Source organism: Athalia rosae, chromosome 2 (genome assembly GCF_917208135.1).
Source record: "Athalia rosae chromosome 2, iyAthRosa1.1, whole genome shotgun sequence".
Taxonomy (NCBI): Eukaryota; Metazoa; Arthropoda; class Insecta; order Hymenoptera; family Athaliidae; genus Athalia; species Athalia rosae.
The window spans coordinates 30,672,089-30,687,029 of record NC_064027.1 but is presented as its reverse complement, the minus strand read 5'-3'; the positions used below and the strand labels follow the sequence as shown (position 1 = coordinate 30,687,029).

Sequence of the window (14,941 nt, the reverse complement as noted above, 5' to 3'; positions counted from 1 at the left end):
GTAAAAATGCATCGAACATGGCGTTATTCAAAGGTAAAGCAGGAAGGTCCTCTCGATTAATTACCGACGTCATGAAGTGGTAGCCATTTTTCCCACGATTTTCTGCTACCACACGACCTGTCAAATTTTTGTTGTTTTCGCAAACAACTTGAATAGATACAAATAGCGAATACTTGATTGGTAAATATCGATGAATTCTTATTATTCAATGTTGAATATATATTATAAACGTGAAAACGCGGGCTTCTGCACGTGCGCAGAGGTATTATACTGTTAAATAGACTTGTTTTAGAGATCTCAACTTGTATACTGAATTCACAATAAGTTTGTTCATCATTATATCAAAGAGAACAACTTGTGGATGTAAGGATAAACCTCAGAGATTTTCTTTAGCAGTCTTACAAATCACTACTGTGTGAAATATCCGCAAATTTTCTCTTCCGATTGATTTTGGGTCACTGCAAACAAAGCTGAATCCTGTCAAGGTTATGCTTCATTTTGCCATTCTGTCGAGAATCAATTTATATTATAATTTTTTTTTTGTGTACAGTTTTCATGCTCTCTTGAATTTTCTTAGCAACGACAATGATTCCTTCATTTTGTATCAGTTAATCAGAATTCATAGAGCTAGTTTCAATCAGGATAGAAGTGACTGCAGTGAGTAGCACGTTTTGATGGGCTTATAGAATGTTTCAGTCAACTGAGCATTGGCTTCCATAGACTCTTTAGTTATTTTGGTCAATTTACGTCTTTATTTCAGATTAGAACAACGTAGTATTGGATCAGTGACGTAGCTTGGCTTTGCAACAACATTTTGATGTATACTTGGAATATAATATCTGAAATATTATATGATGAAACGATATGCGAATTCTTGTTGATCTCGATTCATCGATTATAGGAAACTTCCTTGTGTTCGAATTTCCAAATACTTGATGGTACTTTGAATGGCATGAAATTTCTTCAAACTTATCGATAATAAAATTCTAGGATTTTACTAGGATTTTCAAATAGCTGAAATATTTCTTTCAGGTGCCAGGTGCCTCGGATCACAATTCCTCAAATTGTTGCTGCACAAAAACTTGGATTTGGGTAGAGTATTATCGTGGGTATTTGAAAAATTATTAGCTTTAAGGAGTGTTGCTTGTCAGACAAAGGAAAAATGAAGGTTGATCTCTGGAGGATATGCTGGGAGAAAATTGTAGAGCTTTATCTTACACTCGTGGCTATATTTCTTCTTTTGGGCTTTGGCCAAAGATTTGTGAGTAAATGTGCGTGAGTTGAAATTAGATCAGGCTGTTTCCTAAACAAGCTTTTTTTACTCACTTTGACATCAAACTTTAACAGAAGAACTTCTTTGTCCTCAATTGTCGTGTGTTTTCAAAACCAAGGAAATATGTTTCAATATAGTATCACTAATTTCTATCTATCGCCTCCATGTTACGTGTTCTTCGTTTGCCCTGTGTGAATATTCAACTTATCTTGTTATATTGAGTCTTTTATTCGCTAGCTCTATTGTTAATTGTTGTGATGTATTTCAATCAGTTGTAGACGCAAGATGAAAGTCAAGCGAAGCAAGTCTCGATCACCCGAACCCTCCAGTAGCAATGAATATAAAAGGCCTAGGATCATTGATTCTGATCAAAAAAATGATGACCAGCTTGAATCTAATCTTCTCAACCTGTCGGACGACGTTTTATTGAATATCATGAAATACTTGAATCCGCAAGATCTGATGGCTCTGAGTCTGTGAGTATACCTTGAAATGTTATATGATTTGTAAATAATGTGATTCTTTAATTATGAATACATCGACAGCTGCTGTCAACGACTGGAGCAAGTAACACGTGATAGAACACTGTGGAGTTCGGTTGATTTTCGCAAGTCTCCAATAATGTTAGAGGACCTTGAAAAATATGTGAAATTTTTTAGACCCTGGATAACAAAACTCAGAATACGAGGAAATCTACAATCCGATAGATATCAAGGTCTAAGTCAAAGCTTTTTCACAGCTATTGGTGAGATTTGTAATCGACTTAAAGAGCTGACCGTGGAAGAATACGCGATCGACGGGAACAAAGTAAGTATTAACAACTGAAATTCCCTGCTCTAAAACTTTGAAATTAATACAAAAATATTTCAGATACAAATTACTGATTTTCCAAAAATGATAGAGACTTTATCGCTGAAAGGCTGTGATCTTTATCATCTGCAAACCAACAAATCCTACTTCTTCAAAATGGAACTTCACATGCCGAATTTAACGGTAAGGCACTATCTTACGGCAGTATTGTCATTTCGATCACATTCATAAATCTCTTGGAAATTTGTATTACAGTGTTTGATACTAAGCAATTGCGAGTGGTTTACACCGCATTCTCTGATGGTGATCAGTAAGATGCCTAAGTTGAAAGAACTCCGACTCGATTCGTGTCATCGTCTCAGCGAATGCCTTGCCTATGCGAGTCTGGCGACAAAATTTGGTTTCAAAACCTTAGAGGTAATATCTTCTGAAATTGCCCTGAGTGTACTACATCAAGTTATACAACCCCCATTTTTTTTTTTTTTTCATTACGATTTTGACTGGAGTATTCACCTTTTGATTCGGTAATGTTCTACCAGGTTCTTGACCTGCGAGATACAGCATTAGGAGACAGTGAAATCAGCTGTTTCAAAAGCACGAAGACTTTGACACACTTATATCTAGAATGCCCACCAATGCTTAGAAAAGTTCGACGACCATCAGAAGGCACACCTCCTCATGAGCCGCCGATGCATCGACCAGTATTTGAAGATCACAATCTATTGCAGGTAGTAATGAAAAGCATGAGAAGAAACCAGCAATGTTGTCGTTGAACTTTTAAACAAGAAAAATTTGTTTCAGCTATTAGTTGACGAAGGGAACTTGATGCCTCGACATAATTTTGAGCTGTGTCTCATATCAGATCGTGCTGTATGCGCGTTGGGAAGTTATGTATGTGATCAAAGAATTCTAAATAGTATAGAGGGAATGATTTTTGTTGAGGAGGACAGACGCATTGTCAATAATCCGAACCTTAAAGCGCTGGTTGTCAGGTGAGTCAGATTATTCCATAAACATCGTAAAAAATATAAACAAATACACATCGTTACTACTTTCATTCCAGATATTACCCACAGGTAACGAATCAAAGTCTGGTACATTTGGCAGCGAATGCATCGAGCCTCGAATATCTTGATGTAACTGGCACTGCGGTTACCCAGGAGGGTGTTCAAACTTTTAGATCACAAAAGCCTGGCGTCGAAATATTATCATCTTTCGATGAGACCTGATCTGAGGTATTAAAAGTGTAAGCATCAAATTCAAATGTCAGACAGAATTTTATACCAGTAACATTGGATTTTTTTTCGCATAACGCGTAAATATTACAGAATCAAAATTATGCATTAATATCTGTTTGACGTATGATAAATCGAAAATAAAATAAAATTTATCATCGATGTCCAATGTAAGTACTTTACATGTGGGGAATTCCAGCTCAACTCAACCATGCTCGAAACCTCATGCTCTTCGATTTTTTTTTAACATTTTTTTGGTAGGCAGTACTACTCGAAGTAACTAAAATCAATTCTTTAAGATTTTTTCCGAAAAATCTGTCTTAGTTATGACCTCCATAATTTTGATGCCACTCAAAATTGAGATTTCTTCTAACGACAATATCTTCACAACCGACCATCGTATCAAAAAATATCATCAGATCAAATTTACGTATTTTAGAGTGAAATCTTGAAAAAAATTTATTATGGAATTTTCAACTCCCCATACCCATACAAGCAGGAAACTACCCCTGGAAAGTGAACAATCTGGCTAACAGGTCTTTCAACCCTTTGAAATTGGTTTTGGTTACTTCGAGTAGTACTACCTACAAAAAAAAATATTAAACAAAAATCGAATACCATGAGGTTCCGAGCATGGTTTAGTTGAGCCGGAATTCCCCATATATTATACATTTTCAAATATCTAAGCTATGGTGCATTGAATTCTTTTTTTTTTACTATTAAATTAAATGATAATTCATATTAATATATTGTAAATGGTAATTAAAAGATTGAACTGCAATGACAAGAAATGATCTTGATGATACAATCGATTGTCAACAATAATAATTTGATGCACATTATTTATTCACCAAGAACTCGTGCGTATGCGAAACATAAGGAGATATTCAGAATTTCTTTTATCGAAAATACCTATATGATTTTTGTTATTCTTTTGGAATCTTAATTATTTGGATTATGAAATTATCGGATATTGACCAAATGTTATCGTCTGTGTGCTAGTGTGTTTAGCAATAGAATACTTCGTTCACATTGCGCTTGTATTAAAACATTGTCAATTTCAATATTACTATCAGTACCATTGTTGCATCGAACAAGTTTTTGTATCTGTAAACAATAAATTGTACTTTTTTCAAAGGCAAAGGTAATAGGAAGAGGCTCAATCTGTTCAATTGAAATTTCATGTACAACTCTAGTAAAATCATAAAGATGACTCGCTCACAAATGTATTGGATTTATTAAAAAAGTCGTTCTGAATATCGATCTTGATGTTGCCAAGGATCATGTTAGCCCCAATTGTTGCCCCAATCATTTTTTGGCAGCAAAAAAGGGTCCTACCATGTCCTACTGCAACAGAATGCAACAAAAGATCTCCAAACGCCATCTCGTGGGGTTTTAAATACGTCTTTGACACGCGTGTCTCGTATGCGTGAATATGTGAGAGGGTTACTCATCTCCGTATTTTGTACCAAGTTGTATTTACATCTGTGTGACCAGGGTGAAAGAGAGTATTAGTGTGGATAAGCGTTGTATCGTTTCAGATGTTTGATCCACTTTAGTTGATCCTTTAGTTTAGTTAGGAATGAATAGTGAACCATGGCGTATGTCAATGTTGCCGAATGGAAGACAGATCAGGTGTGTGAGTGGCTAAAAGGTACGTGGAGGATGTAATTGTTCGTCAGCAAATCTTCTCCACGATGAAATAATCGTTCTGTGTATTTATGACAGTAAACTACCTATCTGTTCTAATTACTTTCCATAAGAAATTCCATTTCCTGTGTATACTCCGCTGCCCTACCCCCGGCCTAGAGTTTATTACGTATGTAAGATGTAAGCTGTATTGTGGGAGAAACTCATTTCGTTCATTCACTTGCACTAATTGCGTAACTCATTGATAAATACATTACGTACCACTGTTGTACTACCTGGAGCTAACGTCATTCACTTATTTGTTTATGTCGATCGATGTTGCCTTTGTCAATGTCAAGTTAGCCACACATTATCATTTCATGCAGTTACACCCATTTATACCTGTAAGACCTACTAACCCTAAAGATTTTAAAACGAGCACTCACAATGATGTGTCATCCAGCCATCAACAAATTGACTCGTTACAATAAGCACCACATATCTTATCTCATCCTTTGTTTGCATGCTTATTTTGACAATTGAATGACATCGAATAAATTATGATCCAATAGTTTTCTCGGTTTGTTGGCAGGGTTGGATAATTCTGTACTACCTTACGTTCATAGTTTTATGAATCATGCCGTGAATGGTCAGCAGCTTTTGAATCTTCGACCAGAGGATTTAGAGCACCTTGGCGTACTGAAACTCGGTCATCAAGAAACTATCCTCGAGGCTGTAGAGTATTTAAGGAACTTCCATTATGAACTTGATCGTGAAAACTTACAGCTTTTGGCTTTGCAATTATCATGTCAAGCACATAGCCTGCATAATGAATTATCTCGCCAAACTGATTCCAAACCTGTCACAACGCAAACTTTATCTGACGTAGCCGCAGTTGTAACAGCGGTTAAGCCACTGGTATGCTGGCTTGATCGCTCGCCATTCAGTGGACAACTAGAGTATAATGACAAAAAAGCTGAATTGTTGAAATTGTCCATCGAAATGGCAACGTGCGCACAACGTGATAGATTTGCGGAAAGACCGATTGAAGAGATAAGAACTACTTGTGGGCAACTGGCTAAATTGGCTGATTATATTATTCAAGATATAGCAGATCCCATGATCTTGCAGCCTGCTAGTCTGGACCTAGCTACTTTAAAAAAAAGGCCAGGAGATGATCTGGTAAGTAACAGGCAATCATTCATCTTATATTAAAGGACTCGTATATTTTGCTATAAATTTCATTAGATATTTTGTCTCTATGCCTTGCTAATGATTCCACCTGATCTCAGATATTTTATATTCAGGGATTCTACATCTTACCATCGTTTCATGGCGCACATCAAATAGCTGAAATCAAATTTGGATCTGCTGCGCATCAGTGTGGTAAAATGGAAGAGGGCGATGAAATTGTACAGGTAAACCTATCCCGGCTACATCTTTGAATTCTTTCGATCACTACTGATGCGTCATATTGCTACTGATCAAGATTTTTTTTTTTAGGTGAATTACCAAACTGTCGTTGGTTGGGAACGAAAAAATGTACTGGAGTTATTTCGCGAAAGTCCAGCTGAAGTTTTGTTAACATTAAAGCGAAGACCAAGGCACACTAAGGTGTATGGACAAATATACATAAAACCTTACAGGTTACCAAGCAATAAAAAGACTACGTATACCACAAGGTGGCAGCATAATTTACCCTCGCCAAGACCTGAACTTCTCACTATACCAGATTTTACAATGCCGCTACCCAGGTAAACATTAGTTTACTTATTCCACTTGTATGTGTACCGCATATCTGCATGCTAATTGGTGTACCATACTATTTCGAGCACAATAACATATGACGTATTTTTGTTTATCAGACAAACACAGAAAATTCCCAGTCCAGAACCAGCCAGCATTCTAGATACTGTTATCACATTAGATACCATGCCATCTGATAGCAGTGATTCTGATAGTGAAGTTGAGCCGCCATCGTCCATTCGTTTATATTCTTCAAAACCAAGAAATTTGGTACAAAGGCGTGCTACGATAACTGGAGCTAGTCCAACAACAAAACATGGCGTAGATATCGAACAATTCTGGCGGGAACTGAAAGAGGAGCATATCACAACTTTTCAATTGCGAGACAAGGCTGCGTCTTGTGCTCATGGTTTGGACACCGTACCCTCAAATATAAGGCCACAGACTTATCTGGGCATAGAACAAAGTAAAAGAAAAAAAAAATTGGATGGGCATACCGACGACCGCAAAGTTCAGTTCCAGGATAGATTCGAAGAAGCTGAAAATAATCATGTGGATGATAAAGAAAAAACGAATCAAAACTCACATCCAAAACTTGGTCCTCAAAAAAGCATCTCCTTTGAAACAAATACAGTTTATCCGGAAAATAGACTCATGGATGTAGAATTCGATGTTAGCTCTAACACAAGTGATTCTCAAGTGCCTTTGAATGAATCAAATAAAAATACAACCGATTCTGGTATTATACAAGATGTTAGAATCGGTGAACCCAGTGCTCATCATAAAGAGCGAGGAAAGTTGGACAAAAGTTATAGCACCCCAGCCTATGATTTGACTGAAAATGACTTTGTTGAGAGAAAATTAGCAACTATCGAAAGCCATTCAAAATTGAGCTTAACTTCAAATACATCTAGCTGTTGTTTGAATAAGACTGAATCTTTGACAATTGATGGAACATTGGATAACGATGTCACAAAGTTCGATGATACGGGGCACAATTTGAATTTAGAATCAGAGAACATTGGTAATGTAGCACAAAAAATTAATAATATTGAAAAAAGTATTCGAAACATTGACACTGATGGAAAGTCTAATCTTCCAAAGATGCCTGAAAAAACAGAGTCATCTCAAGGTATTGTACATATCAAAATCAATGACTTTGACTATAGGAATAGTATTTACGATTACCAAAGCGACATTCGAAGTATTCAAAATCACGTGGAATGTAAAAAAGAAACCTGCACCCTCAAAGAAACTTACGTATCAGATGATAAGAGGACACAGAGGATAGATGTCGAGGATACACATGTTGACAATGATTCGCAATTCAATCATAATACCTCGAGTCATGAGAGTAGTGTTGAAAAGTCTGAGTCAACAAATAGCTACAACGAAAATGTGGGTAGCAGTAGCGATGGCGACACAACTATCAAAAAATTCGGAGATATTTTAGAAACTATTAATCACGCTTTGATTGCACACACTAAACTGGTACAAGTAAAAGCAAGAAGTGCTGATAACTTGCACAACAATAATGCAGTACATTCGAATTTGGATGTGAATAAAACTTCAGAATATTCGGAAAATAGTTCTGACACGAGCAGCACGCCAATGTTGGAGAGGAAAATTTCCACAACGAGCGTTCAAAATAACAGTTGTCAATCAAGACAATATGCGGACTGCACTACCAAACCCGAAATTAAACAGAGAATGACACCTCCTGAACCCCCACCGAGGAAATACTACTCAAAACCAGCGCCATTGAATTTATCCAACATCTGTAACTCTTCAGAGGTTCAGGATAAGCCTGTACCTTGCGAAAGGCTCAATTCCAGAGGAGATCTGAAACAATCAGAATCTTTTCTCGATAACTACGTAACTGTTGACGATGTGAATGGCTATCAAAAAAATCAAACCCTAGAAACATACAATGATTTTGTAGAGAAATCAACAGATTTTATCGACGAACCAAGCACCCCTTTCGGTGATTACAAGCCAACCCTATTGACAGATCCGTACGGCTACTCAGAGATTTACGAGGGTCAGTTTAAGGAAGAGAAGGCATTATTTGAAGGCTGTGATACTCAATGTGACAAAATAGGTGCCACAAACCCGATATTAATAGAACAGCATAGGATGGAAAATAATACTTCAAGAAATATGGATTCTCCTGATGGTGTAGGTTGTTCTAGACAAATGTATACTCCTGACTCAAAACCAAAAACATTGGAAAAAGACAAGAGCTCCGAGAAGGGCGTTGTCAACAGAGCTATGATGGTTGCTCGAAGTATAGGCTTACATGCTAGTTCAAGCAAAGCTTCGGGATCTAGTCCACGAAGCAGTCGAAAAAGAAATTTGTTGCTTGCCAGTGAGTCAGCCTTGCATGAATATTATACCTTTATCCAAAGGTTATTCATCCCTTTGCCAATACATTTTTTATTTTGAATTTCAGAACGAAGAAATGTTTCTGTCAAAGATGTTGGTTTAGGAGAACTAGAAGGATGGTTAACGCATCGTAGCAGAGGAGCAGGGGGAGCCTGGGCACGAGCTTGGTTTGTTCTGAAAGGCTCTTCATTATACAGGTATATCATTTGAGTATAATAATTTTTGAGGTAAACAGCTACTCACGAAATAATCTTCTGATTATTTTTCAGATTCAAAACACAAGAAAGCATTAAAGCTGATTGTTTAATCGCTTTGACGGGATTCACTGCATCCCAAGCTACAGAAGTGAAGTCTAGAAAATACGCTTTCAAAGTTTATCACACTGGAACTGTATTTTATTTTGCAGCTGAATCAGATGATTTTTTGTCTGTTTGGTTGGATGCAATCAATAAAGCAACTTTGGGAGCGGAAAGCCATGGCCAAACTAGTGCTTTGTTCAGTGAAACTGACGAAAGTGATGGCGAAAATAAGTCAAAAGCAAGAGGAAGTTGTACACCTGATAAACCAAATTTAGATAAAAAGTTTGGTTCTTTGAAAAAACTTGGTCGCAAAGACTCCGGTTTCAAAGAACAAGAGATCAGTGGTGCAAGCCTGGATAGAAAGTACTTGAGATTTCTCGGAGCAAGAAATCAAAATGTTCCAGTGCCAACCGCTCAATTTAGAAGTTATAGACGTGTTTTGCCCACATCTACACCAAAGAGGTAAAATCGTCAATTCAACTGTGTCTTTGCGCGTTTATTGGTAGTGGGGTATTTGTATAAAGAGCGTTACGTTTTTTACCACAGGAAACAGGATCTAATACCACACTCTCCAGATTTGCAAGTGACGGTCGCAGGCAGCACATTCTACGGGTTGAGTTCTTCTCATAGTGCAACGGATGTGCCAAGTAGTCATGACATGGGTGATTATCGACGAACATCTGACAGGTAATGAAGATACATACCATTTTTTCTAATAAAAAACGTTGATGAGCTTCTCTTCTAATTCCTCTAAATGCCAATAGTTTCTCCTTTACGGACTCAACTATATACACTATGAACAGCATGTTTTCCGAGTGCTATTTCAGTATTAACAACCATCTTAATTTTACATAGGATCTTATTAAAATCGTAGTTAAGACAATAATAATGTTTATAAAGATGTTATGCCTTCTATAATAAATTTTTCAATCGTCAATGAAGCGTGTATTCATTTTGTATGTCGACATTTTGTGCACGTTTGACCCAAATTCCAATAGATCGTTGATTAAATCTGTTAAATTCAAAAAGTATCGGATACAAATTTCCACAAACCATTACTGAGATAAAAAATAACATCTGCATGTAACTAATGAGTTTTATAATTGAACTTCGAATTTTAGATCGGCTAGTTTGTTATTGAATTTCGATGATTGCATGATCAAATGCTTTGTAGCATAATTAACACGTGACGTACTAGTAGCACATTTCGGCTATCTAAATAAATAATGAACTTGCTTTTAGCTGAACTTGATGCAGGTTGGTGAAAGATTGGCTTCACAGCTTCATGAATCATTTATCGCATTATTGCTATTTCAGATCGCTTGTAGACCAAATTCAATTATCAAATCTACTAAGCCAGTAGTGACTCGAAAAAACGTTCCTCTAGATTCAGAATCACAATTTTTTGATATACTCAACGACGAGCTGGGGTGTCATATTTACATGTAGATGATCTCTTCGAATTTTTGTATAATTCTTGCAGTTTGAAAACTGACTTATTATTATACCTTACTATTATTACAAAATTCTATACATAGATCACATAGCAATCGCAGTAGGAGGACAGACGATCTGCAGGGATTTGTTACTTTAGAACAATTTATGCTGTCTCATCAAGAGGAGGATCGTCGCCAAGATGCAGAAAATCGATCAATCTCACCTCGCGTTACGTTATTAACCAGCGATCATGTACATATACAGCACAGGAATTTCAACGATATTTCACCAAACAATGGAGTTATATATGGGCAGACAAGATACTTGGACGATGTTTTACCAACCAACGGCGTTATATATGGTCATACCAGAAATTGGGATGAGACATCTTCCAATAGCAGCAGTGCTTCTTATGGACTAACTAGAATCGTGGATGAAAATCATGTTCAGGGTAAAAGCAAGGAGGTGAATTACACCGATTCTAGCGAAGAGGCGCATACCCAGAACAGAGTCAATGAATATACGAATGAAGCACCCGTGGGGAAAAATAAACATTGTCAGCTAACGCACAGTTATAAAAAACAGTCTGATAGCCACGGACGGAGAAGCAGACCACAAGAAGGGGTGGTGTACTATCCCAATAGTCCGAATGAATCGCTGTATGGCCAGAATTTACCTAGTCTAACAGAAGCGAGTTCACCGCATCATAACCGGCATGAAATGATCCATGGATCAAATAGACAGATGGATGCAATTTATGGACAAAATGCGCATATGTATGGGCCTAGAAGCACTGTGAAACATGATCTTATGTATGGAAAAAAAGTTAGCGACAGCACAAGGGTATCGGATTCAAATGAAATACTTGCTGGTTTGCATTCTGCTCCCAAGAGGCTTTTAAGAAACGAAGGTATTTAGACAATTCTTGATGGTACAAAAGTTATAGAAGAATAGAAAATTTGAATACATATTGTAGAAAAAAAGTTCCTCTCATCAAAAATAGTAGAGTTTTTCCAAATCAATATAAGTTGTAAATTGATTATTGTGATGTTCAAATCTGTTGCAGGATATTCGGGGTCAAGTGGTGATTTGGCATCACCGGTGTCATCGGAAACATTACAACGTGCTAGAAAGGAGGCTTCTGTAACGCGGAAGGGCAGCTTCAATCTGATAGATTGCCGTCGAGATCAATCTACGCCAGACAAACATTGGATGGATTCATTGAGAAGAACTGATAAAAAGAATCAGAGCTCAGACAAAAACAGATTGAAAAATGCGGCGCAATATCAACCTCCACCAATACCAAGTTCACCATTCGAACAAGATGGTATGAGGCCTGCGTTTGAAATGCACTTGGACAAGAGTGAGCATGTTCAGAAAACGAACAGATTTAAAAGCTTGTTCGCAAGCAAAAATCCACAGAAGCCAAATACCTTGGATTTACCCAAGGATCATCAAAAAACGTTATTAGGTAATTTGAGTTGATACAAAATTATCGAAATACGTCAAACATTTATCAAAATATACTCGATGGATGGGGATTTGTTCACAGGTTCCCCGAGACTGCATAGAGCTATTTTCAGAGACAAACGTACCAACCAACAAAGTCATCAAAACAATCGTTCGGGTAGTCAAAGCCCTGGAGATAGTGGAATCAGCCAGTCATTAAGTTCATTTAGCGGAACCAGCCAGTCTCAAACACTCAGTCAGAGCTTCAGTTCTACAAGCTCAGTTAGTGATTGGAGTCCAGACACACCAACAGCGAACACCCCAAAGGTAACACTTTCCCTACCACTTCTCAAATTCCTACTTTCGGTTTATCCTACATTCTTACTTGACCACTGATAATTTTAGGCGTAAGATTTCAGCTCAAATGATGTGATAAAATGCAAATCCTATTATTTCTCATTGCAGTCTGCTCCCACCATAGGCAATGTTCAAAAAAGATCATCGTACTCACACAGGAATTCCCTGGCGCCTCCAACATTGCCATACATTCCACCGCCTACATCGCCACCGCCAGATTATCCAGGGTTAGAATATCCACCAGTATTTGAACCGGGTACCTACTCTCTGACCGATGCTTCTCTCATACGTAACCGCTGCAAAGGTGGTCAAACCAAAAATGACTCATGAATGAATAGACACATTCAAAAGCATATTTCATCGGAATAGGTCAAGGCAAGGTGGGTTTTATATAGTGAGAGAGAATAGCAGTCAATGACACGTTTGAATACAAAAATGATAACTTTAATCACGTATGATAAAACTAAAATCAATCCAGAATCGTTGATTTTCAGATTCGATAGCCTGATATGCCAGAAAAAATTAACATACTAAGCAATTTTAAATGAAAGCCTGCACTGACCAGAGTAAGGTATAACTAGTAATTAAGCGCAAATGAAGGAGCAATATTTCTATATCAGTGGTGTAGTATAGCAATCAGCCGTCCATGCCGTGCCTCTGGATAAAATTAATTGCCTATCAATAGTTTTAAAAAATCTTCATATCTACCTACAAAGAGCAATAAATATGTATCAAAAAGCAATTAATGTTTAGAAGTATTTACGAGCACATAGCCCCTGGATTTTCGAAATTAATGCTACTAATATTTTTCCACACAAGATTCAGTAGTTTCTTTAAACGAACTTGTTAGATAATTAATAGATAGATTTTCTACGCTATAGTATTATTATATATTTATTATTTTTCTGAATATAGTAATATCTATAATAAGGCTCGCTCATACCGAATTTCGGTAACGATAAAATAATTCTAGGTGTGCCTAGCATGGTGAAAATGAAAGAGAATTATTTTTCACTAGTTTAGTATTTCTTATATCGTTTAAGTTCTTCCATGACTAACAATAGTTGTTCGACCGAGCCTTGGATGAAGTATAGATTGCGTTCATTCTGATAACAAAATACCGCGCCTTTCATCGGCTTATGTAAATAATTTTTTACAGATTTTTGACATTATTGAAATTTTATTAGACGAGGTATGAAAGAAAAATGTGATGATATACATTAAAAGTGCCTTTTTCTTTGACGTAATAAATATCCTAAGAGAAACATGTACATATCCTAGCTAGCGATTACGGTTTTTAAATGATATTTATAAATGAGAAATTTACAAAAATCTACTGTGAATATCCGAAACACATTTGCTAGTTTATAAAACTCAGTATTAACATAGATACATCTAGGAGCGATGTAATTCAAATTCGCATAAATAAAAAACACGTGATCACGCAATAATCAACAGGTAGAATATTTCTACTCATGAGATTTCCATTTTTTTTTGTTGTTTTAGAATAATTGGAGTATGAAATTCCAACATAATGTGCAAAATTTTCCTTTTTTATATTCACTGATACCTCTTTCAGTGTCTACTTATTATGCATCTATGTTTTCTCGCTTATTCCCTAGGCTCTCAATATTACACATAACTGTAGAACAATGTGTCCTAATCATACCAAGATGTATATTTTACAAAGCTGTACAATATTATAAAATACAATCAAATGAAAGTAAAAGTAATCATTAATTATTATCCTGAATTTTCTAGAGAATTTTCCAATTCGAAAAAATGATTATGCTTCACTGATATATGTATGTAAGTATCAAGGTCAGTATACATACCGTATATTTGATGCAATATATTAGTGTACACCTACTTTATTTCGCCAAAAAATGAAAATCCACGATTTGAAACCAAAAAAATGTTTACCGCTAATCGAAAAATCGAAGGAGCGGTAAAGTCATTTGTTTTGGAGTAGTTTGAACGGTTTGAACCATGGACCGAATCGTAACGAATCGAGCCGGAAGCACCCGACCTTCATGCGGTACGAAATGTCGTTTCAGAAAAATCGAAAAGCACTTACCTTTTCTCTCCACAGAAAACGTGAAAATCCGGTGTGATTATTCCCAAATGTCTTGGATCCATATCCAACTGCAAAGATGTTGAAGTTGCACAAGAATTGAAAATTATTCAGCTGGAGCCATACGGCGTCCAATAACTTTGATTTGCAGTATCACCATATTTAATTCATAAAATTAAGCCACGTTTTACACCCACATCAGATAGGATTTTTCGATTCATCATTCAGATGACTGTCACAATTTTTT

General features: G+C 36.6%; 2 protein-coding genes across 12 annotated transcripts; both read left to right on the top strand.

The window, feature by feature from the left end:
* Nucleotides 1–26: 26 nt before the first annotated feature.
* LOC105688414 lies at nt 27–4,466 on the top strand. Of its 9 annotated transcripts, none has more exons than XM_012404721.3 (10): nt 27–180; nt 761–938; nt 1,033–1,092; nt 1,546–1,749; nt 1,819–2,080; nt 2,144–2,266; nt 2,339–2,500; nt 2,623–2,811; nt 2,885–3,075; nt 3,147–4,466. In XM_012404721.3, the coding sequence occupies exons 4-10, from the start codon at nt 1,559–1,561 to the stop codon at nt 3,310–3,312; spliced, it is 1,284 nt and encodes a 427-aa protein (XP_012260144.2). In that variant the 5' UTR covers nt 27–180; nt 761–938; nt 1,033–1,092; nt 1,546–1,558; the 3' UTR covers nt 3,313–4,466. The 9 variants fall into 9 exon arrangements, with proteins under 9 accessions (XP_012260144.2, XP_020709442.2, XP_012260145.2 ...); XM_020853783.2 differs by having other exon boundaries at nt 1,033–1,105; XM_012404722.3 differs by having other exon boundaries at nt 1,015–1,092.
* A 298-nt stretch (nt 4,467–4,764) lies between these two features.
* Nucleotides 4,765–14,349, top strand: LOC105688413. Of its 3 annotated transcripts, XR_007276960.1 has the most exons (13): nt 4,765–4,972; nt 5,540–6,129; nt 6,255–6,365; nt 6,451–6,701; nt 6,813–9,061; nt 9,146–9,275; nt 9,348–9,839; nt 9,924–10,064; nt 10,916–11,724; nt 11,881–12,285; nt 12,367–12,590; nt 12,729–13,000; nt 13,115–14,349. XR_007276960.1 is itself a non-coding variant. In XM_012404717.3 (12 exons), the coding sequence occupies exons 1-12, from the start codon at nt 4,915–4,917 to the stop codon at nt 12,948–12,950; spliced, it is 5,682 nt and encodes a 1,893-aa protein (XP_012260140.2). In that variant the 5' UTR covers nt 4,765–4,914; the 3' UTR covers nt 12,951–14,349. The 3 variants fall into 3 exon arrangements, 2 of the variants coding, with proteins under 2 accessions (XP_012260140.2, XP_048506093.1); XM_012404717.3 differs by having other exon boundaries at nt 12,729–14,349; XM_048650136.1 differs by having other exon boundaries at nt 4,770–4,953; nt 12,729–14,349.
* The last annotated feature ends 592 nt before the right edge of the window (nt 14,350–14,941 follow it).